At 45.7% G+C, this 27,732-nt stretch overlaps 1 protein-coding gene across 6 annotated transcripts in view; it reads right to left on the reverse strand.

The window, feature by feature from the left end:
• Positions 1–642: 642 nt before the first annotated feature.
• WDFY3 (WD repeat and FYVE domain containing 3) overlaps positions 643–27,732 on the reverse strand; it is a 210,556-nt gene continuing 183,466 nt past the window's right edge. For all 6 annotated transcript variants that reach the window (XM_058667081.1, XM_058667078.1, XM_058667080.1 and 3 more), the window contains 13 exons: positions 26,705–26,858; positions 22,154–22,245; positions 21,784–21,996; positions 19,093–19,240; positions 17,894–18,048; positions 16,852–17,010; positions 13,892–14,071; positions 9,845–10,027; positions 8,618–8,714; positions 5,878–6,201; positions 4,842–4,953; positions 3,470–3,667; positions 643–1,291 (listed from right to left, as the gene is read on the reverse strand). In XM_058667081.1, coding sequence (XP_058523064.1) covers positions 1,168–1,291; positions 3,470–3,667; positions 4,842–4,953; positions 5,878–6,201; positions 8,618–8,714; positions 9,845–10,027; positions 13,892–14,071; positions 16,852–17,010; positions 17,894–18,048; positions 19,093–19,240; positions 21,784–21,996; positions 22,154–22,245; positions 26,705–26,858 — 2,139 coding nt within the window. In that variant the 3' untranslated portion in view covers positions 643–1,167. The remainder of the gene's footprint in view (positions 1,292–3,469; positions 3,668–4,841; positions 4,954–5,877; positions 6,202–8,617; positions 8,715–9,844; positions 10,028–13,891; positions 14,072–16,851; positions 17,011–17,893; positions 18,049–19,092; positions 19,241–21,783; positions 21,997–22,153; positions 22,246–26,704; positions 26,859–27,732) is intronic.

The following is a 27,732-nucleotide window of genomic DNA, read 5'->3' on the forward strand; positions in this document are numbered from 1 at the left end:
CTGATACAGTATAAATCTCACTGTTTTCAGGTAGATGGCAATAAATGTAAAGGTTAATCTCAAGCAGTTCTGACATGATCCAGTTTTACGAGGTCTTAAGGTTACTTCTGTACACTTTTTATTCTGTTTTTTCTTTGAAAATAAATTTTAGTAGAACATTAGTGTCACAAAAGGCATAATTATTATGTTGTATGCCAAAGGAGCTAGTTTGGGGGTTACATGCAAATACATCCCCGTTAGTCCAGGTGGGGCTTGTTCCTGCCTTGTATTTGTTAGTCACCTGACTGCACTTGTGCAACGCTAAACAAGCTTCATTTGGACCAAACAGCAGCCCCCGTGACGATTTAACAGGGGCCCTGGGTGTGAAGATCAACAGTGGGGTGGTGCAGAGCCAGGTGCAAGATGCCCAGATAGTGCCAGGTGAGCTTTCGGCTGGACTCTGACCCTTCCCCACCGCTGCCTGAGATTGGGGTCACTAGCCTTGCAGAAGTGGACATGCTGTGGGCAACTTGAGAGAAATGATACCAGGCACACAGGCTGGATTGGAAAGGGGGAAAAAATTACCACAGATAATGTCTTTTAAGATTTAAACAAAAAAGCATTTATAACTGGCAAGTGAGAGATGTTGGACAAACCATAAGCAGTTCACTGAGTTAGTGGTTTAGTTTGAATTCTCATGTTACAGGCAGTTAAGTCCTTATTTAGAAAAAAAAAGGCCTTTATACTTATTTACAATATACATAATTACTTGAAAAGAAGTCAGATTTACAACTATTTTCTAAAAGCCTTTTCTTTTCTTTTTCTTTTCTTGTCTTTTTGCCGTTCGTTCTTCCAAATAATGATGAGGAGCTAGAAAAATGAGAGGCAGGAAAGGACAGTTGATAGGTGAGGACTTTTCTCTCGGAGACAGCTACTGTGACCAGGAAGAACTGGGTATGGAAAAGGTCACTGCCAGAAACCACCTCCTGTTCTGGTGCTGTTCACCTCCAGAGCCCGGCCTGCCCCGTGCTCCCCCGTCTTGTCTCGGTTCCCTCTGGATGCCACACGTCAAACACGTGCCGTGAGGAGGCGTGTAGATGGAGCCTCTCCTTCAGCGCCTCCCAGGCCGTGCCGGGGGCCCTGGGCAGGGATCTACAGACCGTGGTCCACAGCCGGCTCGCTTTGTCTTCAACAATTCCGAGGCCCGTCTTCTGACCCTCTCTCATGCTGTAGGTTATAATAACAGTTCTGGCAAACCCGCACTGGGGATGAAATTTTCAAACGTTTGATTTCAGATTGAAATCGACTGCACCTAAAAGAAAGAGAAAAAAATCACTTAATTATGGTCCCTTCCGTGTGTTGTGTGCACGTGTGCATGCGGTGAGGTTAGAAATGTTACTTTAATGACTTGGGAACCTTGCTGCATTATGGCCAAGGCCAGGAGAATGCCAAGGGCACGCGGGCTGTGTCATCAGGTTGACCAAAGACGAACAGGAACGCTCCATGATTTGTGTTCTCTGTCTATTGAGAAAAAGTAACACTGAACCAGAGGGAGCCCGTCCTCTAACTGAAGAGGATTTAAACAACAACAAAGCAGAGTTGAGATGGTCGTGCGAGACAGAGCTCCGTGGACTGGACGGCTGTTCCGGGCCTGTTCCAGCTGTGCGCTCGTGGCCTGTGAACTTGGGAAGCATCCTCAGGTGGAGCTTGACTTGTTTTCTTTAGGAATTCAGAAGACATAGTGCCCATTTCAAAAAGACATTTTGGCCACTACCAACTTCCTTTGTGCTTCTAAGCATTTTGACTGGTCTGTTACTCAAATGTAGTCTGGTTTTACTTGTTTGGTCCAAATGCTTGAAAAGGTATTCACAGTTCCTATTCCTAGAATAAAGCTGGGTGTGACCTTGGATTGGTATGAAATCACTTTAAGTTTGGGTATCGATAAGACTAAAGTGGAAATTTATATATAACTCTCTGAATCTACCAGGAGAAGAGCCTGAGAATAATTAAGTGCTCTCAGTTTCAGCATTTCAAGGAGTTCCTGAAGGACATACGGGCTGGGCTGGGGGCTGTGTCCTCCAGGGCCAGTCGCCAGTCTGGGTCACAGCCTACGTTAAATTCCTAATGCAACAAAGATCACATGTGCCAAATAGAGCTTTGAAACTTTTACGAGAAAACACAAAGTTGACTTCATGATCTTAGCACAGGGAAAGAGTTTTGAAGCATAAAAAAACAAACAAACAAACAAAAAAAAATTAAGAGTAAGAAAGACATCAAAATTTAAACCTGAGGTAGCAGGAAAAACATTTAAATGCAAATCACAGCCTGTGATAGGGTATCTACAAGATATATAAAATATAAAATACTAAAGCCCATAATACATAATGAATTCCTCGAGAAAAGAAATTCAAAACAAAAAAAAACCAAAACCAAAACCAAAAACAAAAAACCAGGCAATGCTAAAGGGAAAATGGGCAGTTACTTAAGAGGAAATCCAAATAGCCACCAAGCATGCGAAAAGATATGTAACCTCATTCATAGAGCCAGTTAAAACAACAGAGCATTATTCCTTAGCTATCAGATTGGCACAACTGAAAAGCGTTGGCAATACCATGTCTGACTATGAATTTGAAGGACTTTCATACCCTGCTGGAGGTGGCATTAACCGAACTACTATTTTAGAAGCTAATTTAGAAACATCCAATAAACTCGCCAGTGAGTCTACATTCTATCAATTCCACTCCATCATCTCTACTTTGTGTGTTAGGACAATATTCATAAAGAATTACTTATGGTATAAACAAAATAAATTCCTTCAGAGGCCATCACAAAGGAATTAAATTCTGATACGGTCACACAATAAAATACCCAACAGTAGCCAAGACAAATATGCTAGAGCACTGATGATTTCTAGGAAGAGATTTGGGAAACAATGTGGCGTTAGGAACGTGCCACATGCGGGCCAGCACAGTGACACAAAAGCTTAAGCTGCAGCTTGGGATGATGGCCCAAGGGCGTAGGTCCTTGCCACCCACGTGGGAGCCACAGACGCGGTTCCCATCTCCTGGCTCGGACATGGCCCAGCCCTGGCTGTTGTGGCTGCTTGGGGGGCAGGAACCAACAGATCTCTTTCTTTCTCTGTCTTTCACAGAAAAAAATAATTATGGTTCATAGAGGCAACAGATGCTTCTGGAAAAGGCACGGAGAGGAAGAGGGTGTGATTGGGTTATAAAAGTACACACAGCTCGGAAGCAAGTGCGATGACAGGTACAGGTGCTCAGCCTCCCAGTCAGGGGTCACCAGTTGCCGCTGTGACCATTTCTGGCCACTATGCTAGACCCTTCCGTCCCCACACAAAGTGAACGCTGGTTTACACTAACACAGCAACTGCAGTGGGACAGCAGGGCAGGGCAGGACTCATGCGTGAGGCCTCGGGACCCCTCGTGGAGCTCCCTCCCCGGCTGGGCCAACAGTGTGGGTGCCCGCTTACTTCTGGCAGAAGAGCTGCCCACAGTTTCTGCAGTGGTGCCGTCTTTCTGTGAGAGAAAAGCGCACAGAGCAGCCCGAGCAGCTGTCCCCACCTTCGTCCTTCACCCAGTGGTCCGCGGCGGAACGGCCCGGCTGGTCACTCACGGACCAGCTGAACACGCGGCCTCGACTGTCACCAACCAGTATCCTGCTGTGGTCCCTGTAGGAGACATCGTGGAGACAGTAAGCCCACAGAAGGCCTGGTGGCAGTAGTGTGGGATAGGTGGTAAGGGCCACAAGGAGCCCCCTTAAGTAACACAGGAAAGTGTCAGGGGCTTCAGAAAGTCTGTGGAACACTGAAGGTTACGTTTGGGGGCATGCCTGATGACTCAATTGGCTGATCTTCAACCTGAAGGCACTGGCATCTCATCTGGGTGCCAGTTTGTGTCCCAGCTGCTCCACTTCCCACCCAGCTCCCTGCTTGTGGCTTGGAAAGCAGTGGAGGACGGCCCAAAGCCTTGGGCCCCTGCATCCTCCTTGGAGATCAGGAAGAAGCTCCTGACTCCTGGCTTCAGATCAGCTCGGGTCTGGCCATTGCGGCCATGTGGATAGTGAAGCAGTGGATAGATCTCACTGTTCTCTCTGTAAATCTGCCTTTTCAATAAAAATAAGTACATCTTAAAAAATGCTGCATTTTTTTAGGTGTGAAAAATGTCCATGCATAGTTTTTCATAATCTTTCCAGGAACTTTTTGAAGAAATCCTCTTGCATGTATAAAATGAGACCAGAAATGAACCCAAATGTGCATTTTTTTTCAAATGTGCATTTTCAATTCCACTTCTTCTGAATCAAACCTTACTGTATCTGCAGGAGAACACAAGAAGGCAAACATCTGTGTTCTTTAGTTCAGAACAGAAGCGCATGGGGCACTCCGAGTTAGACTTCTGCCTGCAACATCAGCATCCAGTTTGAGCACCGGTTCAAGTCCCAGCTGCTCCACTTTCAGCCCAGTTCTTTGACAATGCACCTATGAAGGGTTCAAGTGCTCGAGCCTCTGGCACACCTGCAGGAGATCTGATTGGAGTTCTTGGCTCTTTGCTTCAGCCTGGCCCATCCCCAGCTGTTTACAGCCATTTAGGGAGAGAACCAGTGGATGGAAGATCTCTGTCCCTTTTTTCTCTGTAACTCTTTCAAATAAATGAATCTCAAAACAAACAAACAAACAAACAAACAAACAAACAAACCTGAATTGAAACCCCCACCCAATGGCAGCTTTCTCCAGCAGATTCATCTCTTTAGGCCTAACAAGAGATTGTACAGGGCATCTGTTCTCCTAAAGACTGGCCTGGAAGTGGGCAGACGGGAAGAGGAGCAGGAAAAAGCCCGACACTCACTTGGAGATACCCAGCGCCGTGACCTCGGCTGGATGGGCATTGTCCTTCCGGTCAAATGCCGTGTGCATGGTCAGCTTGCTTCTGAAGACCAGCTGCCGTTCCCAGCGGTACCCTGCACGCACAAGGGGAGGATGTGAGATGCTAAATCGAGGGAACCTGCATTGGGTAGTTGTACCCTATGGCAGCGGCCTTAAAAAGCTGGTCTACCCCAACAAACTAGAATTAGGGCAGCTTTTCCAGATTTTGGTAGCTGCTGCAACTGTGCGCGGAGATGTAGAATGGCTTGTGACAGAAGACAAGCTTAAGAGAAGGGGGGGGCTGGTGCTGTGGTGTGGTGGGTAAAGCTGTGGTGCCAGCATCCCATGTGGAAGTGTCAGTTTGAGTCCTAAGTCTCAGAAGGGCCACTTTGGATCCAGCTTCCTGCTAGTATGCCTAGGAAAGCTGAGAAAGATGGCCACAGTCCTTGGGCCCTTGCCACCCACAGCCCACGTGGGAACCCGGATGAAGTTCCTGGCTCCAGCCCAGCCCAGACTTCACTATTGTGAACCAGTGGGTGGAAGATGTCTCTCTCTCCCCCTCCTCCTCTGGCTTTGTGTTTCAAATAAACAAAAACAAATCTTAAAAAAAAAAAAAGAGGGGAGAATCTTAGAGGAGGTGTATGCGATTCTTACCACTGTGACCTTGCCTTTATCATAGGCCTACAAATAACTTGCAAATGTAGTATTTTTTTAAATTGGAATTAATAACATGCCTATTTTTTAAAAGATTTCATGAGTTCACTATGAATGAGTGCAATTTCTCATTTGAGGTGTTTTTTAAAACAAAATAAGCAAAAATGCCCAGTATAATGTAAAATATCATGGTCACACGGAATTGCTGGGTCCACGTTATGCAAGAGACAGTTAAGGTTTTGCAGCACAGGTGGCCCGGGTCATAGCACACATCAGGGACAGCTAGACATCGTCACCTTCCTCCAATCCACCAGCCCTCACACCACCCCAAGCAGCCAGAAACAGACAACCAGATTGCAAGTTACCGGGTTTCAATCTGCTGTAATTCCGCACTTCGATGGGATTGGGGTGGGGGTGGTTCAGGGGACCCTGCAGCAAGGCTCTGGTCTGACCCTCGGAATAGTTGACGAATATAAAGCCGTCCTTCTCGTCGAGGCTGAGCTGGTCTGACCAGCGGCGGGAGTCGTCGGAGCCGCTGTCCAGGCACCAGGTGGCTGTGGCTCGGCAGGAGGCCGCCCTGGGCCTGTGGCTGGTGCTGCTGGGCTGGCTGGGCGTGTCTTTGGGGTCCTGGCTGCTGCTCTGCTCCTCGGCTTCTGAGTCACTGCTGTCCTCATCTTGGGCTTCCTGCCCTGAGGAAAGCATTGAGAGGATTAGAAACGCATACACATCACAGAAAATTAAAAAAAAAAAAGCCAAGATTTTTGGCTGAACTACAGATATTAATTTAAAAATGGAAAAATGGGTAGACTCTCTGGAAGACCTACTATTCTATTTTGGCCAAAATCCTTGCTTTGGCACCAAGTTTTTCACCATCTGGTTGAGCCGTGCTTCTTGCTACTGCAATCCAGGCAAGCATGCCACTCAGCTCTGCTGCTCCCCACAGCTAGCTCTGCACGTGCAGCCTCCGTCCAGCTGCTCTGCCTTCAACGTGACCCGGTGTGCAAGGCCCAACGCTCAACCTCCCTTCTCTAAAATCCCACCCAATTCCGGCCTGCTTCTGGACTCCTTTGACAGTTTTTTTTTTAAGAGTTATTATTTTAATGGCAAAGGCAGATACACAGAGAGAGGAGAGACAGAGAGGAAGATCTTGTGTCCATTGATTCACTCCCCAAGTGGCTGCAATGGCCAGAACTGCACCAATCTGAAGCCAGGAGCCCAGAGCCTCTTCCAGGTCTCTCACGTGAGTGCAGGGTCCCAAGGCTTTGGGCCGTTCTCCACTGCATTCCCAGGCCACAAGCCGGGAGCGGGCTGCCAGGACATGAACTGGCGCCCCTACGGGATCCTGAAGCATGCAAGACATGGACTTTAGCCACTAGGCTACCACGCCAGGCCCTCCTTGGACAGTTCTACACCCCTCATGCCTCTCACCCCCAGCCCCCAACTGCTCTTGGAACTCTTTCTATGAGGCACCAGAAAGCAGCATGGGAGAAGCGGTCTTAGCCTGGTGATCCATGTCAGAGACTACAAAGATGAAAGCTCTGCTTTAGGATGCTTGGTCTCTCTCCTCTTTCCATCGCTACTGACCTTTCCTCACATCGACTCGCTCCTCTCTTCCAATAACGTCCATTGGAGAGAAAAGCGTATGATACGTTTTCATGCATCAATCATACATGTAATTGGGAAAAAGTAGAGGAAGAAATAACAAGTGTGCAAGCACCAACCTACTACACACACACATTAAAAGCGAGACGGATTCTTGACGTCTCTGTCCTCCCCGTGAGCAGTCTACTGGATCACCCTGAATAGAACTGCTCAGGTCTTATGATTGCAGCTTTAAGAGCGTCACACTGGAAGGCTTGGGAATGCCTTGATTTTTCAGCAATCTTTTAGCTTCTCTTCATTTCCACAAGTGCCCACAGCGCTGCCACCTCAACACTGTGCATAATTAATCCTTTGAGGGCAGATACCCCTCTTGGCCACATAACCCAAACTACTGACAGTATTAATATAAGGCGAAGAAAAAGAGAAATGTCTCTTTACCCTGATTCTGACCCTTCTTCCACCTTACTTCTTCATCTTATCTTCCTTCCACTGGCACCATGTAAAACCTCCACTAAAGGAAGGGAAAGTAGCTCACTTGCACTTGGGGTTCCTACTCCAACATCTCCAAACACTTAGAGAATTGAACTGAACTGAATATATAAGTCGCCCAATACCCAGATGACCTTTCTGATGGGAATGCACCTGACAATGGAGAAATTTACATGTATTAACATATCAGAGGCATGCAAATGTCATGCCCATGGGATCTTTTCTATTTTCTGGTATGGAAGGTAAAGACTACTTTTAATTTACCAACAGCAAAGATTTGTGTCTTTCTGGTAAAAAGCTTTTACCTTAGCAATTCCCTTACATCGTGAAAGGCCTTCTCAGGGTGCCACATTCAGTCACTGGTGACAATGTGAAGGTCAAACTGAAAATGTTACTCCTTGCTGGGGAGCCCTTTGCAGCAAGGGCTCCACATGGGAGCCAGTGCTTTGGCAGCTCAGTTGTGCCAAGCAGATCTCGCCCTGGTCTGACGGAGTTGCTGCCAGTGTCTCCATGCAGAGGCACCCACCTCTGCTTCTTATTGGCAAAGTTTAAAGTGCTTCAGGTACCACCAGCCTTGGTTCCAATCAACACCCTAATGCACAAGCCGGGGGCGGGGACTGCGATGGGGGCTCTGTGAACAGCTGCCAAACGGTGCCGGCCACGGGGTGGGCAGAACGGGGGCTGCCTGACTTCCCAGCACTAGCCCCCGCCCCAGGATCTGTTGTCCCGCACCGTGACCGGGGCATCAGCCTTTGGTAAGCAGGGCCTGTGTCTAGGCCGGATGCAGATTTCCACGAGTGGTCACTACACACGGGCCGCTGTCCAGTGAGTGACCTGTAGGAGCCCTGCCCATGTGCCACGGCATGACAAAGCAGGCAGTGACCACGCTTCTGTGAGCCACTCTGACCATGGCCTCCTGTTCCTATGGTTTGGTACAAGTTTACCTGTATCCCCTTAAAAAAACCAAAAGCACCAAGGTCATCATGGGACAATTTCTTCACAGGCAGGAAATACCTATTTGTGCTTCTGGACAGTCCTCCTGCATTTCCAGGACTTCCACGGGCTCCGGAGCAGGAGTTTCTGGGACTTGTAAGAATTCCATCCTCCAAAACTACATTTATGAGAGAATGAAAATATAAAAGAATACCAGTTAGTTGGCAACAGATGAAGGACGCACTCCCACTCCTGGGATGGTGCCGAGTTCTCACGGTGAAGCAGAGGCTCGCCTCTCTATCAGGGTGCACAGCCAGGCTCCCTGGTCATCTTGCTAGGACAGCTGTTCCCAGTTGAGGGGAACAGCTTGGTCCACGGTCAGGGACCTTGGTTAGGGAAACTTAAGACAGGGTTCGACCACTGCACACATCTGCTTCCTATGAAAACCACTCGGAACCGCTTGTCCGCTGCCTTCCGCGGAGCTGAAAGGCGGCATGTGGCAGGCAGGACTGCCCCACGGCTCCATGGCTTCACACACCCAGCCATCTGAAATCCCCTCTTCAAACAGCAGGCTCGGGGTGGGGGGGGGGTGTCTGGATGTGTGTGCACACGTGCGTGTGGGTGTGAGAGTGTGCAGAATCCCCGGGTGTGGTTGGCAGCTGGCTGCCAGCCTAGCTGTTTCTAGGTATGCGACTGTGGCCAACAGGTGCTCCTTGCTTTTAGAGAGAAGGCAGACACAAAGAAAACTCTTGAGAGAGGCGTATGTCCAATATTTGAAGAGACTACAAAAGTAAATACTCTATTGATTATCTTTTCTGAGGAGGCTCAACACAGAGAAAAGAAAGAAAAGGTAAGGCCCAGCTGGGCTTAGGGGGCATCCCCTGGGCTCCAGCCAGGGCCTCTGGAAGCATTTACTGACTCTGATTCTGTGTTTTTCATGGGGAAGAGACTGTCCTGCCTAGTGTGTTTTCTCCAAGAGGCCATCGGACAGGCTGAAAACTCAGTGTGAAAACCTGGGCAGTGTGTATGTCTTAGCAATCCTAGTACAACACGGGAACCAGGTGTAAGAGGCCTTGTTGGGTCAGCCAAGCTGTCAGCTAGTCAGCACCGTTAACAGATTAACTAGCAGCAAGGACAGGGATCCAGCCCCTGATGGTGCCCCCACTTCTGAAAACACAGGGGCCAAGGCTTATGCGAATCAGGGCTAGACTGTGCTAAGCAACACTGCAGGCTGCAGACCACATCATTTATTTCAGATGAATGAAGGTAGCCAGCAGCCTAGACAGTGCATCTTGGGAACTCACTTACCCGAACCACCCCATCTGAGTGGCCAGTGACTATGACGTTCTGGGTGTCCCACTCGTTCATCTCTGACACGCAGCAGCAGACGATCTGCTGGCTCCTGCCTGTGAAGGTGTTCACGCTCACGATCGGGTTCCCGTTGATGCTCCACACGTGGATGTAGGTGCCAGCGCAGGACACGATGTCCCCCTGGGAAGAGAAGAGAACGCTTTATTCTCCTTGCTCTTTCATATTACATTCCAATTTCATAATCCAACACTTGATTTGATTACCAAAAAAAAAAAATTCTTGAACCACGCCTTCCTTTAAAGCTTCAAAGCTGAGTGGAAGCTGTGGCCCAGGGAGTCACAGTGGAGCCTGGGCCAGGGTCACTTGCCCAGTGGGCTGCTGGGCACATTCTGATTCCAAGCACAAGCCCTTGGCAGGGCAGGGGGAGGGACCTGCCCCCTCTGCTCCCACTGAGCACAGCAGCCACTCGCCCTTTCCCTGGCGGGCAGGGATTCACCTCCGCTCACTTTTTTTTTTTTTAATATTTTATTATTATTGGAAAGCCGGATATACAGAGATGAGGAGAGACAGAGAGGAGGATCTTCCGTCCGATGGTTCATTCCCCAAGTGAGCCGCAACGGGCTGGTACGCGCCAATCCGATGCTGGGAACCTGAAACCTCTTCCGGGTCTCCCACGCGGGTGCAGGGTCCCAAAGCTTTGGGCCGTCCTCCACTGCTTTCCCAGGCCACAAGCAGGGAGCTGGATGGGAAGTGGAGCTGCCGGGATTAGAACCGGCGCCCATATGGGATCCCGGGGCTTTCAAGGCGAGGACTTTAGCCGCTAGGCCATGCCGCCGGGCCCATATATATTTAAATCTTAAAGAAGAAAATTTGCCCAAAAAATAATCCTTGTACTGGTTTACTTTTTCCTTCTTCCTCCACCTCTCTTGTGAATAACAATTTAATTAGAAGATAAGGTTCTCCTGGGCGGATTCACTTTGTAAAAGTGAGCGGAGGTGGGCCCGGCGGCGTGGCCTAGCGGCTAAAGTCCTCGCCTTGAAAGCCCCGGGATCCCATATGGGCGCCGGTTCTAATCCCGGCAGCTCCACTTCCCATCCAGCTCCCTGCTTGTGGCCTGGGAAAGCAGTGGAGGACGGCCCAAAGCTTTGGGACCCTGCACCCGCGTGGGAGACCCAGAAGAGGTTTCAGGTTCCCAGCATCGGATTGGCGCGTACCAGCCCGTTGCGGCTCACTTGGGGAGTGAAACATCGGATGGAAGATCTTCCTCTCTGTCTCTCCTACTCTCTGTATATCCGGCTTTCCAATAACAATAAAATCTTTAAAAAAAAAAAAGATTTAAATATATGTTTAAAAGGCAGTGTGACAGATTCAGACAGAGAGGAAAGAGAGGGAGAAATCTTCCCTTCACTGGCTCACTCCCCACATAACCACAAGGCTGGGCTAGGGTGAGGCCAGGAGCAAGGAACTCCATCCTGGTCTCCCCCGGCATGCAGAAGCCCCAACACTTGGGTCATCATCTGTTTTCTTAGTTGCATTTGCAGGGGTACAAATCGGAAGCAGAGATCTGGGACACAAACTGGCACCAAAGCCGACAAATCCCAAGATCTCCTGAGTTCATGACTCTTATTTCATGAATTCTGAAGATAGAAAAGAGAAAAGCTTCTCAAATGCTGCCAGAGTGGGCTCCACCTGAATCTGGTAGGAATCCAGACTGAGGTGTCTACTCTGTGTCTGACCCTATAGTGGACACCTTACCGACATCCCACGTTAGCCATATAGCAAGCAGGTGAGGCTGGGCATCAATAGCTTTGCTTTCCAGAGCATGGAAGTGGTATAGGAAAAGCTTAAGGCATCAGCTATTAGCAGAATCAAGATGGGAAGCCACCTCTCCCTCTAGCTGCAAAGCTTATACACCATACTATGCTTCCTCTCTCAGCGCTGAGATAACCGGAATGTCCTGCTGCTGGGTTCCAGCTTAGACAAGACCCTGTGCTGTGTCTTCAGCACAGCCCCAAGACACCTCAGGCCCTCCAGGGAGATGCAGGATGTTGTCTATGGCAGAGTGTGAATCTGTGCCTGATCAGCAGCACCAATGTCAGAGAGAAGGTAGGAGGGAGGCAGGACTAGACTGGTAAGGGTGATGGGGGCAGGTGCCGCCTGTGCCAAGCTCCTCACACTGCCACTCCAACCCCTGCTCTTCTTCCACTAAATGGCAAGAACTCTACCAAAACCTAATCACAAGCAATGCTTTGCAAAGTATCCATGTGTCAGGCTCTGTGCGGTCATGAGCTTCAGCAGCCATTTTAACTCGCAGCCTGAGTCTCTGCCAGAGCCCGGCAGCCTCCAGGTTCTGTGCTAGGTGAGACTTTCCCCAATGACACCAAGGCACCTCTCTCAGTGGGAGCAGGAGTACAGCCTGTGGTGAACAGCACTAAGCTGAGGAGGGACTCAAGGACAGCTCTGGCTTAAAATGTCAACTGAAGGAAGGCGTGCTTACTGTAGCTTGGAGAGACAGCACAAGTGAGCATTTTTTCATGGATTTTTAAGATTTTACAAAAGAATTTTTCTTTTTTAAATTAAAGAGCTTCTGCGGGATTTACAACTACTGCAACCCAGTGGGTGTAGCCTGGTCTATGTAAACACAGCACTGTTTCTGGAGCACTGAGATTTTCATAAAGCTCTTTGGGTACCACCATGTGCAGCACCTACCTGTGGCGGTGCTCTGAATACAAGGCACAGAATTCAAGTGACACCCAGAAACAGACTTGACTCTTTTCACCCCCGCAGGTGTCCCATTCATTCCCAACTCTGAGCACTCCTGACATTACCAATGATAGACCAAGTGCCCCTCCCTGGAACAGAAATTCTTTGTCCTTTTTTTTTTTAAGTGACAGAAATACACTTGACTGAAAGTGTTAACACTCAGTACCTTCTGGTTGGAATTACAGATGGAGCATTCTCCAACAGGAAGGCTGTCTGCTCGGGTGAGGACACGAATGCCACTCAGTGACATGGCGGGGACTATTGTGTGTCATGTAGGGTGGCCTTGGGGCAGGAGTGTAGGTAAGATGGAAAAAGGAGTTGTAAGGAGGAAGTAAGTGGTAAGGCTGGGGTAAACTTCCACTCATTTCAAAGGCTGATGTGCATGTAGGGACATTATTGACACAAACACATATGCGTGTTATCTGCACGTGTCCCTCAGACATGGGGCCTCAATCTCTGGAAACCTGTCCTTAAGCTTCCTGCTTACCAGCCCACACCAGCAATGAAACCCACTTCTGTTTACTGCAGGTGGCTTAGGGGAAACTCCTAGGAAAATTTTTTTAGAGTTTTTGTTTTCTTTATTTGAAAGGCAGAGTTGACACCCATTCAACAGCAGTTGATTGAAGCTGCTGAGGCCAGAAGCCAGAAGCCAGGGACTCCATTGGGGTCTCCCATGTGGGCGGAACCCAAGCAGGTTAGTCATCCTTTGTTGCTTTCTGAGGAATACTAGAAGGGAGCTGAATCAGAAACGGAGTAGCTGGGACTTGAACTGGTGATCTGGCAGGCAGTGGCAGTGGTTTCATCTGCAGTACCACAATACCAGAGCCACAGGCAAATATTTTATTCTGGCTCATTTTATTTATTAGTTTATAGAATGCTTATTTTTGAGAAGACATAACACTACATTAATTTTTTTCTTGTTATTCCTTTCACTTTACATAATAAATAATTTTGATATATTTCACTAAAAATTTCAACTAGATTTTACTATTCTTAACAAATCCTAAAACTTCCTTTCACTAACAGAAGCATATTCTGGAATGTTTACTTTAACCCAATCTAATTCTCTTTTAAATATGTGGCAGTGAACATACTTTAAGACAAATCTGTTCTCTGCATTATAAACTTTAACATCTATTTTTGCCTTTCAAATGACACATACATCAAGAAAAACATGACTTCTACAAGCTGAGTGCCTATCAACTTAGGAAACACAGGATCATTTTGGTGAGAATCATCTGTTTTCTTCAGCATAAACCTAGTGGTCAACATCCTACTTACTGTCAGTTCATTGATACAAAGAGCAGAAACTGGAGCTCGATGGCCTCGGAGCTGGGTGAGAAACGACAGCTTGTTCAAATCCCAAATGATGCAGGTTCGATCCCGGGACCCACTGACAATGATGTGATACGCTAAGGATGCTGTGGCACAGGTCACAGTATCAGTGTGACCAAGCAGAGCCTACAAGTGGGAACAGAAAAAAAAAATCAGGTAGCATGCACTGACAAGGTTTTATGAGTGACTCCAGAAGCTAACCAATACATGGAGGAATGCCCAAGAGGGGACCTGAGCAGCCATGGTGGGGCAGTCCAGGAGGTAGGCCCCTGTGGCTGCTGGCCTGGCCCTGCCCACGAGGAGAGTGGAGGCTGCAGCTCACTGTCTGCTTCTCCTCCTGCACCTGAGAACAACAGGAGGGCAGTAAATTAGCTTGTGTTTCTTTAGCCCATTTCTCTGTGTGTGGGAGGGGAGGTATTGAGTATGGATCCCTAAAATACAAAGCTTCAACTCTGCAACTGTTCTTTTATTTCACACATGCTTGCTTAGTCAATTGTAAGAGACTAGAGTTGGAAGACTTAAAAACAACAATAACAACAACAACAACAAAAACACTAGCTGGGCCTGGCACGGTAGCCTAGCGGCTAAAGTCCTCCTCTTTACCCACCAGGATCTCATATGGATGCCAGTTCTAATCCCGGCAGCTCCACTTCCCATCCAGCTCCCTGCTTGTAACCTGGGAAGGCAGTCAAAGATGGCCCCGAGCCTTGGGACCCTGCACCCGCATGGGAGACCCAGAGGAGGCTCCTGGCTTCGGATCAGCGCTGCTCTGGCTGTTGTGGTCACTTGGGGAGTGATTCATCGGACAGAAGATTTTTCTCTCTGTCTCTCCTCCTCTCTGCATATCTGACTTTCCAATAAAAATAAATAAATCTTTAAAAATAATAGTGAAATGCACAGACTGAGAACGAATGGTGGCAGTAAATGGTCCCAATCTGTCAGCAGATATGTCTGAACGTTTCTGCCTGGGAGGGTCATGTTGTGACCGTAGTAAGAGCTGGGTTCTTTTACTGGCACATGAAGAGGAGGAGCCAGACACAGGGCGATGTGCAAAAGGATTCTGATCACCATCAGGAGATCCTGAGCATTACGATGGATGGGCCATAAGCAGGGCAATTCAGTTGCTTACACGATAAGCTGCCTTGAAATCCAGGCCATACAGACACCCTCACTGTGTTCCTAGCAAACCCCCCAAAGGCTTTTTAGTGAAAAGTCCATTCGTTTGACACATCAGTTCCAGAGTCCATTATCTAAATGGAAAATACTTTAGACTTCAGCACAATGCGCCGTCAGCCTTGCATCTGTTCATGAGGCGACTTTGTCTCTCTTCACGACTTGCTGCAAAGCCCTGCAACTCCAGGAGTATTTGACCTAAACACACGCTTGCTGGTGTACATATGAGGAAGACACCACCTCGCACGCACATGCAAGACCCCACCTTGTTTAGCTATGGCTTTAAAACAGCCTTGGCATCTGAAAGAACTGAATTTATCAGCTTTGCCACCATGGTGACTTTGGGGCTGTTTTGACATGTGTGAGTTTGTTTTCAGATATAAAATGGAGCTAATAACTACTGTGTGATATTGTGAGGATTGGAATTTTTCTTTCTTTTATTGAGGCGTTAATTAACTTGAGAGGTAGGGGAGAGAGACTCCGTCTGCTGGCTCTGCCCCATGTGCCTGCAATGGCCAGGGCTGGACAGCCGGAAGCTGGGAGCTGAGGACTCAATTGAGCTCTGCACCTGCGTGGCAGCGACTGGCTCATTTCAGTTGCCACTACTGCCTCCCATGGTCTGCATTTGCAGGAAGCTGGACTCAGGTACTAACGCTGGAACACAAATCCAGGACACAGGCGTCTCAACCATTACATGAAAGGCCTCTCCATAGAGTTCCCTGTTTTCAAAACACCAGAACAGGACCTTGAAGACAGTAGGTAGCTTTAGGTACAATTCTTAAAATAATGTCCAAATTTGTATCACACACACACACAAACCACTTAGATACATGTTCCTTATTTTAAAAACTTTATGGTATATTCTCTTACCAATCAAATATTAAAAGACGGCTTAATTATAACAGGAATCTTACTTAAAAATTAATAACAGAATAGGGTACATAATAGGTGATCACAATTACTTGCTAATTAAATTTCAAAAGTTCTGCTTAATATATTCTCGCCGTTCGGTACATCCTTACAGGTATGATGTGTTAAGAAAGGGAAAATCAGAACATCAAAGACAGAGAGGTCCAATGCAATGAATGTGACCCTGAAGGGAAATCAATATAAATGGATAGCAAGTATCATCTGCAGAACCTCGATTTAAATAGAATTTCAGAGAAGCATGTATAATACTTAGATACATTAAAATATTTATTACCTAATAAAATTTCTTTCAAAAAAATTTTTAAAGTACCAGCTAAATTTTTATGAGCAACAATGTACTCCGATTTACATTAAATACAAAAATTCTAGCAAAGACACATTTCTTGGGGGACAAGTGCTTGACATAGTGGTTAAGATGCTGTATCAGATGCCTGGGTTTGAGCCTCAGCTCCATTTCCAATTCCAGATTCCTGCTGACAGGCACCCTGGGGCTTAACAAGTGATGATTCAAATACTTAGGTCCTGGACCATATGGGAGCCCTGTATTGTGTTCCAGAGTCCTTAGTTCATTCTGGTCCTTACTTTATTCCCTGGCCATTATGGGTATTGGGACTACATGAATGGATGAAAGATCTCTCTCTCTCTGTCTTTCAAGAGAAAAAAAATATTAAAATTCCATGACACTGTTAACTTGAAAAAAGAGCATTTCTTGGCTTTGCTCATCATGTTTTGCAATACCTCAGGACTAAGGAAGCTTCATGGTTTCTCTGAGGAGTGGGCAGCTAAGATGCAGTCGCTGTTACCTGCTTGAGCGTGAGGGTCTTGGCCTTTTCTTTGGAGGTGCCCATCTCCCACACGCACACCACAGTGCTTGTGCCGCCCGTGATGACGAGCTTGGGGTTGGGGCAGATCGCACAGAGAATCTGGCCCCATTCAGACAAACACTCATAGACGGTCACCGCCTGCAAGATAAAAACGGGTATGAGACACATAGGCTGTCAAGTGGTACACCACGGTAAAGGCCAGGGGTGGAGCTGGGAGAGGGGAAGCGGGGTTCACACGGCACCTCACAGGGAGACACTGGCTCGCCCTGAACTACCTTGCAGCCTCCTAATTACAGCTGCTGCTAAAAAGCTCAATTAAGCAGGGTTTTGGTCCTAACAGGAGTCTCCAGTTTGTCCAGTTTGGGAAAAGGGAGTTCCTGCCCTGTGATGCTATCTACGTAAGATGCAGTGGATAACCTGGGAAAAGGAAGTGTTGGCAATCACACAGCTTCGAACACACCAAGAAAGCCAGAGTGTGGATGTTTAAGCAGGCCATGAGTGAAACAGAACCGGATTATGGTGTGGCACCGACAGACTGCATGAATTCTACTCCCACTGAGAGCTGGAAGACACAGGTGAGACACTGCACACGGGCACTGAGAAATCCAACACTTCTCCAATGACACCGATGGACACAGTTAGTGCTGCTTTTTGTGAGGCTAACAGTTTCTCTGCCTGCTTCCTTAGAGTGCTAATAAGGTTAAGTGGACTGGACTGTGACCACAAAAAGGAGACCACGCGGGTTGTCACTGAGGTGGAGCCCTTGCTGGCTGGCGTCTCCTGGAGGAGTTCTTTGAGGGGAAAGTAAACAGCAGGCCTTTATTATATGAATTCTAAAAGGAAAACACAATATCTCCACCAGCCCCCTTATTTTAATAGGATGCAGGGCAGTTCTTTCTTTTGGGCTTTTGGAGAACAGCTGACAAGCCCTGGGACAGTGTCCTACGCATCCCCACTCACAAGGACAATCCAGACCAAGCGAGAGCAGGATGGAGAGAGGAAGCATGCAACAATTGCGAACCTTGTCAGACTCGTAGGTCCCCAGCCTGCAGCTGAGGTCTGCGTAGCCCCAGGCGAAAGTTTTGTTCCAGGTAGGTGGGATGAGAACCTTATTCTGTTCTACTGCAAGGATACCTTTATCTGTACACACTATTTGTCCCACGGGTTCTTTGAGTTCTACAAGAAATTAATATATTAGGATAGGACATTGTTCCACAGGCAACAATAATCTAAAATATTCATAAAAACCAAGCATCCTGGCTCCTGTGTTCAGACAAAATGATTTTAGAGTTTGGCTTTTGAGTCTCCTGTGAGATCCGCATGGTGGGCTGTTGACCCTAACAGGTGTCCTGCAGGCCTTCCCTCCAGCTTTTTCTTTCTGGATGCCTCTTGGGTTTAGTTCCTACCAAGCAGACCCGACTTCTTGGAGCGTAAGGACTGCACACAGCAGCCTGGGATCCTCCCCGGAATGTCACAGGGCCATGGACCCCAACTCATTTACGTCTGAGCACCTCCTGAATTTCGCCAGCTCTTGGACTTCCGGAAGGAAGGCCCTGGTGTTCTCTGAGAAGTACAGCCTCTTTGCTCCACACCAGAACTCGCTGAGCACACTGCTTCTACAGAGCAGCCACCAGGCAGTGCCCGGAGCTGGCACCAAGCACAGTCTAGACAATGAGGAAAATGGCACAGAATGGGCGCCAGGCAAGTCAATCAGACTTTGATTCTCCAACTCTTAAAATTTTTAAAAAGTGATAATTTAAGAGTCTGTAAAAAAGCTGTTTATTCTAAAAGAAATATTCTAAAAACTCTTTCAGAGAAAAATTCATGCCATTAAACAAAAGATGTCTTTTGCCTGGTAAATTAAAAACACAGTTGTGTTACTGCCCATTATGCTAAGCAGAATGCATGCACATAAAAGAAAAGTGAAATATAATGTTTTACATATAAATTTGAAGTTAGAATAACTTAGGGTTCTGATTATCTTAATTGGAGGGAAATTCCTATTTGGTTCTTTTTGATGCAAAACCCAACAGCTCCCATCCCCCAAAGAAAACAAGAAAAAAAAATCTAAATACCAACAAATCTTTAGTGATTTAACAAATGCTACACAGCATGTTACATATTCCACCACTGCAGAAAAGCAAATTTATTATTGCCAGTCTAGGGTAATGAAATATTGCCATGAGTTCATGAGTCAATGTTTATTTCCTAAGACTTTACCTTTCACAGGTGTCAGGGAAGGCCTTAGGTTGTCTAGATGATGGAAGAAGATCTTGTCACTTGTAGCGCCGGGTGGGACGGACATCCCTGCATTGTCCCCATTGAGCCGACTCCTCACTCGCTTGGGTGGATGAGGCTTTTTAAATAACTGGTGTGATAAAGAAAGATAAGCCCTGGTTTATGCTAGACATCATGTTCTGATTTCACAATAACATCAGGCACCATATTATCCTTAGTTCAGATTTTAGGGAAGACAGACAACTTGTTTTTTTGTTGTTGTTGTTTGTTTGTTTTCTTTTTGAGTGATGCTTCAAAGTTGACCAAACAAACTGGAGAAAAACCCAACTGCACAAGATGTCCAGGTTTCTCCAGTGACACAGCTGGACAGTTGGACGGTCCTGGGCCTCAGCGTGGCCTTGTGCTGAGGGACTCAGCAGCATTCTTAGTTTTGCTAATTTGCTGAAAGCAGAAACATTCTTACTTTTTTTCCCCTTTTGAATTGTGATGTTGTAATGGAAAAAGTAAAAAAAATCTTCGGCATCTCATTGTTTTTATAGGACTGAAAACAATGGGTAAGGTAATATTTTTTAAATATTAACAGCCTTTCCAAACAGGCCTGGTTTTTAATAAAAAAAAATAACAAATAAATAGCATTTGAGGAGAACATCCGAGCAACCCGAGATGAAATGAGATCACACTTTGTGATTTAGATATTGTGAGTTCCTGGGGGAAGAAACAGAACACCTGCCCTGTGGACTTGCGCACATGCTAGGCTCCCCACTGGTTAACATTTGGTTACAACTTGAGCTCTCCACAGGGTCACATATCAGGGCTCTGCTATCTTCTGCAAATGTAAATAATGACATGAGACTGCAAAGCTGTGAAAAAGTATATACACATTTTAAAACATGTTTGGGAATCACCACTGACTGGAGAACACATGGATACAGTGATCACAAAACCTATCTTCACTAGACGGTTCTCTCTGAGAGTGCTCCTCTACACTTGATGGCATGTCCTAGAAATAAACTGGCATTCGAACTGTATCTTCCAGACCACTGGTCACTTAACTCCAAGGCGGCACAGCGACTGTGTCTTGGCCTTTTTGTTCAGAATGTTCCTACACAGGCTATGAAACACAGCTTCTGCTCTGCACCCCTCAACAGAAAGGAAGGTTGAACGAAGACTCTTCACCTGTGAGTGGAGTTGATCAACAAGAGGAACTTCATTTCCTCTCTTCCCAGGATGCACGGTGAGGGTAGGGTTTTGGGCAGTCCTAGTGTTTACCAAAGCCTTTTCACATGTAAAGACCCACTGTTGTGCCCTGTGTTTCCTTGGGCTCCTCAGAGTTGGTAAACATAACAAAAGGCATTTGAGGAGAGACACTTGAATCAGCAACAGAAAATGCTGAGTCAGGAGCCAGTGTGGTGGCATAGCGCGTAAAGTCACGAGCTGCAGCACTGGTATACCATACTGGTTTCTGTCTCAGCTCTTTGCTAATGGCTTGGGAAAAGTGGCAGAAGGTGGCCCACATACCTGGGGACTATGCCACCCACAGGGCACTCCTAGATGAGCTCCTGTTTTCATCCTGGCCCAGTGCTGGCCACTGTGGCTATCTGAGGAGTGAACTAGCAGATAGAAGATTTTTCTTTCTCTCTTTGTAAAGAAGGTAAGTTCAACTGTTTGTACATTAGGAGTCTCTACTCTCTTTTCCTGGAATGTTCTAGAAGATTCACAGATATTTAAAATACGTCTCTTCGTTTTACATTCCGCTTCAAGTTCCCGTTAGATTTTTCTACCTCAGACGTGGTTATAATGATAATTTAAAATTACAAATAAATTGTTTTCTATTATATCTATATAGATGTATACAGTCAGGGTGTAGAGTCAGTAGCCTTTAATGAAAGTGAGTGGTTTGAGCAGTTGAGCCTGTGGCAGCTGTGCAGCAGTTAACTCCCGGGGCATGCTACCCTCCTGCCACGCCTGTGCCTGGGGATGAAGTCTCCTATTGACGCTTTGTTCATCGCTGCACATGAGCCCAAGCATCTCTGGCACATGAGTGCTGACAGCCTGAGCTCCTGTACTTTTCTAGATGGCCATGATGATGACAGCATGTGGCCTCGCAGCATAGCAATGAACCACCGCCATGCGGAGAGTCTAGCTGCAGGCATTATCAGCTGTTCACTGAGGCACTACAGCAGCTTCCTAATTGGTCTTGTGCCCTAATTTTATGCTTACATTTTTTGTATAGGTGGTATGTATGTGATGTGTGTGAGAGAGAGGCTGAGAGAAAGATAGGCATTGACGTAGAAATGAACTTTGAAAGTTTAACTATGACCGTGCCATTTCCCTGCCTGAAATCAGCAATATCTGTCTCCTGATCTCAGGGCAGACGCCACGTTTCTGTGCACACTCTGGCCTGCAAATCCCCTTTCATGGTGTTGTAAACACACCCTGCTCTAGTCTATGAGAGAGCTCTCTTTAAACAGCAGAACTTATCTTATCTGGACTGAAGAAGAGAGGAGAAAGCCATGATCCAGGAATCTATTGAAGCTAATGGGTGGCATATAATGTTCTTAATCCAGTTAGTCAAAGCACACATACTACATCATGGTCACCTGCCATTTGGAGAAAAATGACAGCATTTAAACAAAACTGAGTTCCCCTAATGGAAGAGCAAGGCACCCGCACCTGTTTTGGGATCTGACCAAAGTTATTAATGAACCCGATGGTGGCTGTCTCCTTCAGCGGGTCGTTGATATTATAGATATCCACTTGGCCCTCGTAGAAGAGATGATGGAAGACATTGACGGCTTCTACTGCAGCAGGACCTTGCTGTTTATAGCCAAAGATCAAGTCAATCCACTCGTGGAGGTGGGCACTCACATAGTCACACTCCAAAGCCTGCAAGGCAGGGGGAAATCAACCAACAGAGGCTCAGTACATGTGGACAAAGCAGAAGCAACCTGACTAGTGACCAACACAAATGCACAGAAACATCCGTAAGGATGGTGTCAGCTCCTTGCTGTGGCCAACTGACACCCAAGTGCACCCCCATTACCTCGCGGTGGACTCTGATGAATTCTCGTGGATCCCCTTTGGCCCAGGGTGGAAGGATGACATCTCCCAGCTTAGTGCCATTTTGCTTACAGCCTATGAAATTGGATCAATAAAAAACAATGAAAGAAAGAAGAGGATAATAGTGACAGAAATAGGTAGATTTATTACTAGAACTAGAAAAATTGACCACTAAAACGGACCCTGAGAGATCACCTGCGTTGCTGATACGTGTTTGGCAATAAGGATTCTCATTTAGAAAGGTAACATTTGGGGTGAATGTGATGGTATTACAGGGTATGCGTCCACGGGGTGTGCCCACATCCCATACTGGATGCCAGGGATTGAATGCCACGTCCAATTCTGCTTTGGCTCCCGCTGACTAACCCTGGGAGGCAGCAGATGATGGCTAAAGGGTTGGGTCTTTGCAATGCTGCCCTGTGGGAGGCCCAGCTGGACTTCTGGCCCAGCCCCAGCTGCTACAGGCATTTGGGGAAAGAATCAGGTAACAGAAGACACCTCTCTTTGTCTTTGCCACTGTACCTTCCAAATAAAATAAATGAATACACTTAAAAAATGAATTTGATACAATGTAATTTTTTGTTGTTACTGCATCATTTAACAGAAAAAAGCATTTGGGTAGATTACGGGGTTATCTGGCAGGAGCAAGAACACAATATTGCAATCAAAAGCATAGAAATAACTTTTGTTCTACATGAATGCTTATTTTTAAGGCATAGCCAGATCATGCTTCAAACAATAAGGAAATAATTGCTATAAAATCTACCCATAACAAAATGTATAACATGAAATTGGCAGCTAAGAAAACAGATTCTTTTTCATATTAAAAAAAAATTTCAGCTTACTAAGCTATGTTTCATAGGTGCAAATCAGATTATCATTGTAACAAGTGATTTTCTAAACATTACTATTGACACACTGGCTTAATAGCAGTAGGTTAAATAAACAGTAATATCTGAATTTTTCCCAGAGCTGTGCAGTTGTTCAAATTTTAGAGCACCATGTCAACTCCAAGTGAAAGCCAATAAAAATATTTCCTTTAGAAACAAGTCTTGTCCCGTTATCATTGAGAAACATACAAGTCAGTTTACTGCTAGGGGAATGTCTTGAATAGGTTGGAAAATGACTTAAAACAAAACAAAAATCAAATTAAAACACTGTTTCCCCTGCACCATCCTCAACTCGCTTCCATCCCCCTGAAATGATCTGTAGGGTGACTTCTGGATGATAAAAAGCAGGTAATTATCACTAGGATACTTAGTGTAGAAACTACTTTTTGACATTTTGCTGCAATTCCTGAATATTTTGTGCTATACTTTTATTAGTGGCATCTGCAATTTAAAGATAGATAACAGTGGGCCCAGAGTGGTAGCCTAGTGGCTAAAGTTCTCATCTTGCATGTGCCAGGATCCCACTGGGTGCTGGTTCTAATCCTGGTGGCCCTGCTTCCCATCCAGCTCCCTGCTTGTGGCATGGGAAAGCAGTCGAGGGCGGCCCAACGCCTTGGGACCCTGCACCCGTGTGGGAGATCTGGTAGAGGCTCTGGGCTCTTGGCTTCAGATTAGTGCAGCTCTGGCCATTGTGGCTAGTTGGGGAGTGAATCAATGGATCTTCCTCTCTGTCTCTCCTCTCTGTATATCTGACTTTGCAATAAAAAGAAATAAATCTTAAAAAGAAAAAAAGGTAAGAGCACACAGACTTGTCCAGAAGTCTTGGTCTGATCCTGCTGCTCCTCTCCACGGCAGCGAGGAAGGCAGAGCGAGAAGAACCTAGGATACTCAGCATCTCCTACCCACGTGTTCTTCCTTTTATACCATTCAATAGCTTTTCAAATAGTGTCTTGGCTTTGTTCTTTTTCTTTTCTATTGAAGTGAAATTTACATTTCACTAAACAAATCAACTATCACAAAATCAACTATTTTAAAGTGAACAACTGAGTGTCATTTACCACGTCAAAATGCTATGCAGAAACATCCTCCCCATGTCATCCCAAGGACTTTGCAGTGCCTAAACAGAAACCTTGCATCACTGAGGCAGCTGCTCCAGATTCCTCTCTCCTAGACCTGGTAACCACCGTCCTGTTCTGGTTATTTCTATGAAGGAAACAAGCATGACATGACTTTCTGTCAGTAGACTTCTGTCCCTTAGCAGAAGGTTTTCAAGGCTCATCCTCATGGAACATTTATCAGTACTCCGTATCCCTTCTTCTAGCTGAATAGTTCATTACATGTACACACCACAATTCAACGTTTGATGGACACTGAGGCTGTTTCCACTATTTGGTGACTATGAGGGATGCTGCTGTGAATGGGCTTGTGTGTGTAACTCCAGATGCTTCAGGATGGAGCTGCTATGCATTATGGGAATTATGTATGTTCAGCTTTCTGAAGAATGCCAAGCTACTGAATCTCTCTACACTGTCATCAGCAATCCAGCAACATAAGGAAGTTCTAACTTTTCCACCTCCCTGTTTATTTTCTGTGTCCTGCACCCTCCTGCTGCCAGTCATCATTTTGGGTGTGAAACGGTAGCTCTCTTTGGTTCTGAGTTGTATTCCTCTAATGCTGAACATCGCTGGCCATTGTCTAACTTCTTTGGAGAGGTGTCTATTTAAGTCCTTTGCCTACTTCTCAACTGGTTGTTGCTTGTTTTGTTGTTGAGTTCCAACAGCTGTTTTTATTCTGTGTGCTAGATCCTTAATATATCATTTGCACTTCTTCCGTTCTGTAAGCTATTTTAACTTTCCATACGAGAGCCTTTCTACGCAGAGGCTTTCGGCTCTGTTGATGTCCTTTCTACCTTTTGCTGTCGTAGCGTGAGCTTTGGGAAGTTATGTCAAAGGACATACTTCCAAAGTCAAAATCACAAAGACTCAGGCTCTACGTTGTTTATGGCTTCATGGTTTTTTTTTTTTTTATGATTCCTATCCTTTATATGCAAACAGAGTTTTTGAAAGCATGTGATTTCAAGGAGGTAAGATAACTGTTTTGAACGTGAGCCTGATTTAGGATGCCTCCTTTAGTCCCTTATTTAAAGAACAGATTGGGTAAATCTGGAGATGATCTTGACCATGAGGTAGTATTTTTGCTCTCTTTCTGTACTTCTCCATATCTGTCTCTTGGAAACTGGTGACCTTACGGAAGAAGGCAGCACTTGTCACAGTGGGGTAAAAGTGAATATAAGGAAATGCTATTTGTGTCCCCATATCAAAATGCCATAGTATGTGTTTACTGATATCACTTATGAATCATTTATTTTATTAAAGAGAGGTCATAAGGGCTTCTTTAGGGCTGTTGAGAGAGATGTGTTTATTGTATCTCCCAGTGAATTCTATTTAATAGTGAGGGATATTGGTAGATAATCAAATAGATATTATTTTTGAAAGATTTTAAATAAAAAACCATGTAAATGTACAGGATAAGACTATTTCTCTGAATTTTCTATTAATGCAAATTTAGAGGTTTCAGTGTAGGTAACTGTGCATTGAACTCTTTTTAAGATAGGGCTGAAATGCAGGCTATTAAAAGCCTAAAAATTCCCGACAATAATATTCTAAAGCAGAAATTACAGAGAGTAGCTATGCTTCAATAGAAATATTCAAAAGCACAGATCAGCAAATCATGTTCCAAGAAACTGTAGCCAAAGTCAAATCTACTTCCTCTAACTGCCATAGTATAAAAACACTGCTAGTGAAATTCTTTCCTTTACATAAATATTGATTTAGTTTTATAAAATAGGACCATAACAGAATAAAAAGAAAGAATCTATTTAGTTATCTGAACCTCTAATTTTTTTTTTTTAAAGATTTTATTGTTATTGGAAAGTCAGATATACACAGAGGAGGAGAAACAGAGAGGAAGATCTTCCATCCGATGTTTCACTCCCCAAGTGAGCCGCAACGGGCCGGTGCTGCGCCAATCCGAAGCCAGGAGCCAGGAACCTCTTCCGGGTCTCCCACGCGGGTGCAGGGTCCCAATGCATTGGGCCGTCCTCAACTGCTTTCCCAGGCCACAAGCAGGGAGCTGGATGGGAAGTGGAGCTGCCGGGATTAGAACCGGCGCCCATATGGGATCCCGGGGCTTTCAAGGCGAGGACTTTAGCCGCTAGGCCACGCCGCTGGACCCTGAACCTCTAATTTTAAAACATGCTAGCATACATATTGAGAATACCTGGGGCAACTTACAAGATTTTACAAAAACCAGCAGTTGGATAAACTGTTCTTGGCTATCGATGTGTCAATAGGAATAACTGTCACATAAATCTTCACTTCACCTTTGTTTTCATCTGAACAACAAAATTCTGATCAAATGATGCAATCCAGACTCAAAGTTCGAATCAGATCTTTGAGGTGTAAGTTTCTTCTTTTTTTTAAAGTAATGTTTAAATATACAAACACTTCAGAGTAAGCAAAAACAACCCAAACTATAAGTTTTTTGTTGTTAATGGGCACTATGGACAATTCCCAGAAAAATGATTTATTTCTAGTAATCTTTTCTTGGCTAACATGACATGATACTGTCATGGTTCTACGTACCCAGATCAAAGTTGTTGGAATTGAACAGGAATTCTGGTAAGTAAAAAAACTCTGGGATAAGTTCTTTGACGTCTGCCATGTTGTGCTTGGATGCAGAATACCAGGCCTCTCGCACGCTGTGAAACATCCGGTCTGCCAGGTCGAAGTGGCCACCCTGTGGGCAGAATGAGAAGGCATCTGCCTGTCAGAACACCATTCACAATGCACAGCTTCTGCCAAGTGCAAGGAGGAAAAACCCTCAAACATGTTGGGCGACGTTTCGATTTCCTGTGATCCTGTGTTAATAAGTAAACTTCTGGGTAATCACAAAAACAAAGTCTAATTCTCTTCGGAATACTCTTTCAAAGGGTGCTCAATGTCTTTGTTTTATAATATAAATGGAATCCAAATGTAAAGATCTCAAAAAGTCATTTAAAAACATTGGTTTTTAGGAAAAGAGGAATACTATAGTTCTTCCACGGTTTGATGATTCACTCCAAAGAGTATACGCTAATTTAAACCATTTATTGTTGGACAGATTCAAGTGTATATATATATGTAGGTGTATGTTTATCAAATTTACACATAACTGTGACATTCAAATTCTTTTATCAATGACAGTTTAGTGAAAAATTTGGAAAACTTATCAGAAAACTAGCCTTATCCAACAAATGTAAAACGAAAAGTCATTTCTTATTGATATAGCTTTAAAGCAAGCTTCCTATGTTACATCGTAAGTGAATATGGTACATTAATCATATGATGCTCAAGGTGGCAAAACGCCAAAGCCCACCCAGTGGCTGCTGAAGCCTATTTGCTTTCTGAGCTCCTCTCCTAGGACCTTCCCCGTTGCTCATCCTATTCCGGACGCGTCGGTCATGCTGGTGTTCTTCCCACCTGAGGCACAGGGCTGCCTCGGGTCCTATCGCAGCCCTGGACTCCATGAGAACACCGTGCGGAGCAGCCCCCTCTGTCCACGCTCTGGAAAGTGCCCTGCTCTTCCTCCCTCACTTCCTAGCTCCCTTCCCTTGATCTAGAGTTTCCTGATA

Source organism: Ochotona princeps, chromosome 7, assembly GCF_030435755.1.
Source record: "Ochotona princeps isolate mOchPri1 chromosome 7, mOchPri1.hap1, whole genome shotgun sequence".
Taxonomy (NCBI): domain Eukaryota; kingdom Metazoa; phylum Chordata; class Mammalia; order Lagomorpha; family Ochotonidae; genus Ochotona; species Ochotona princeps.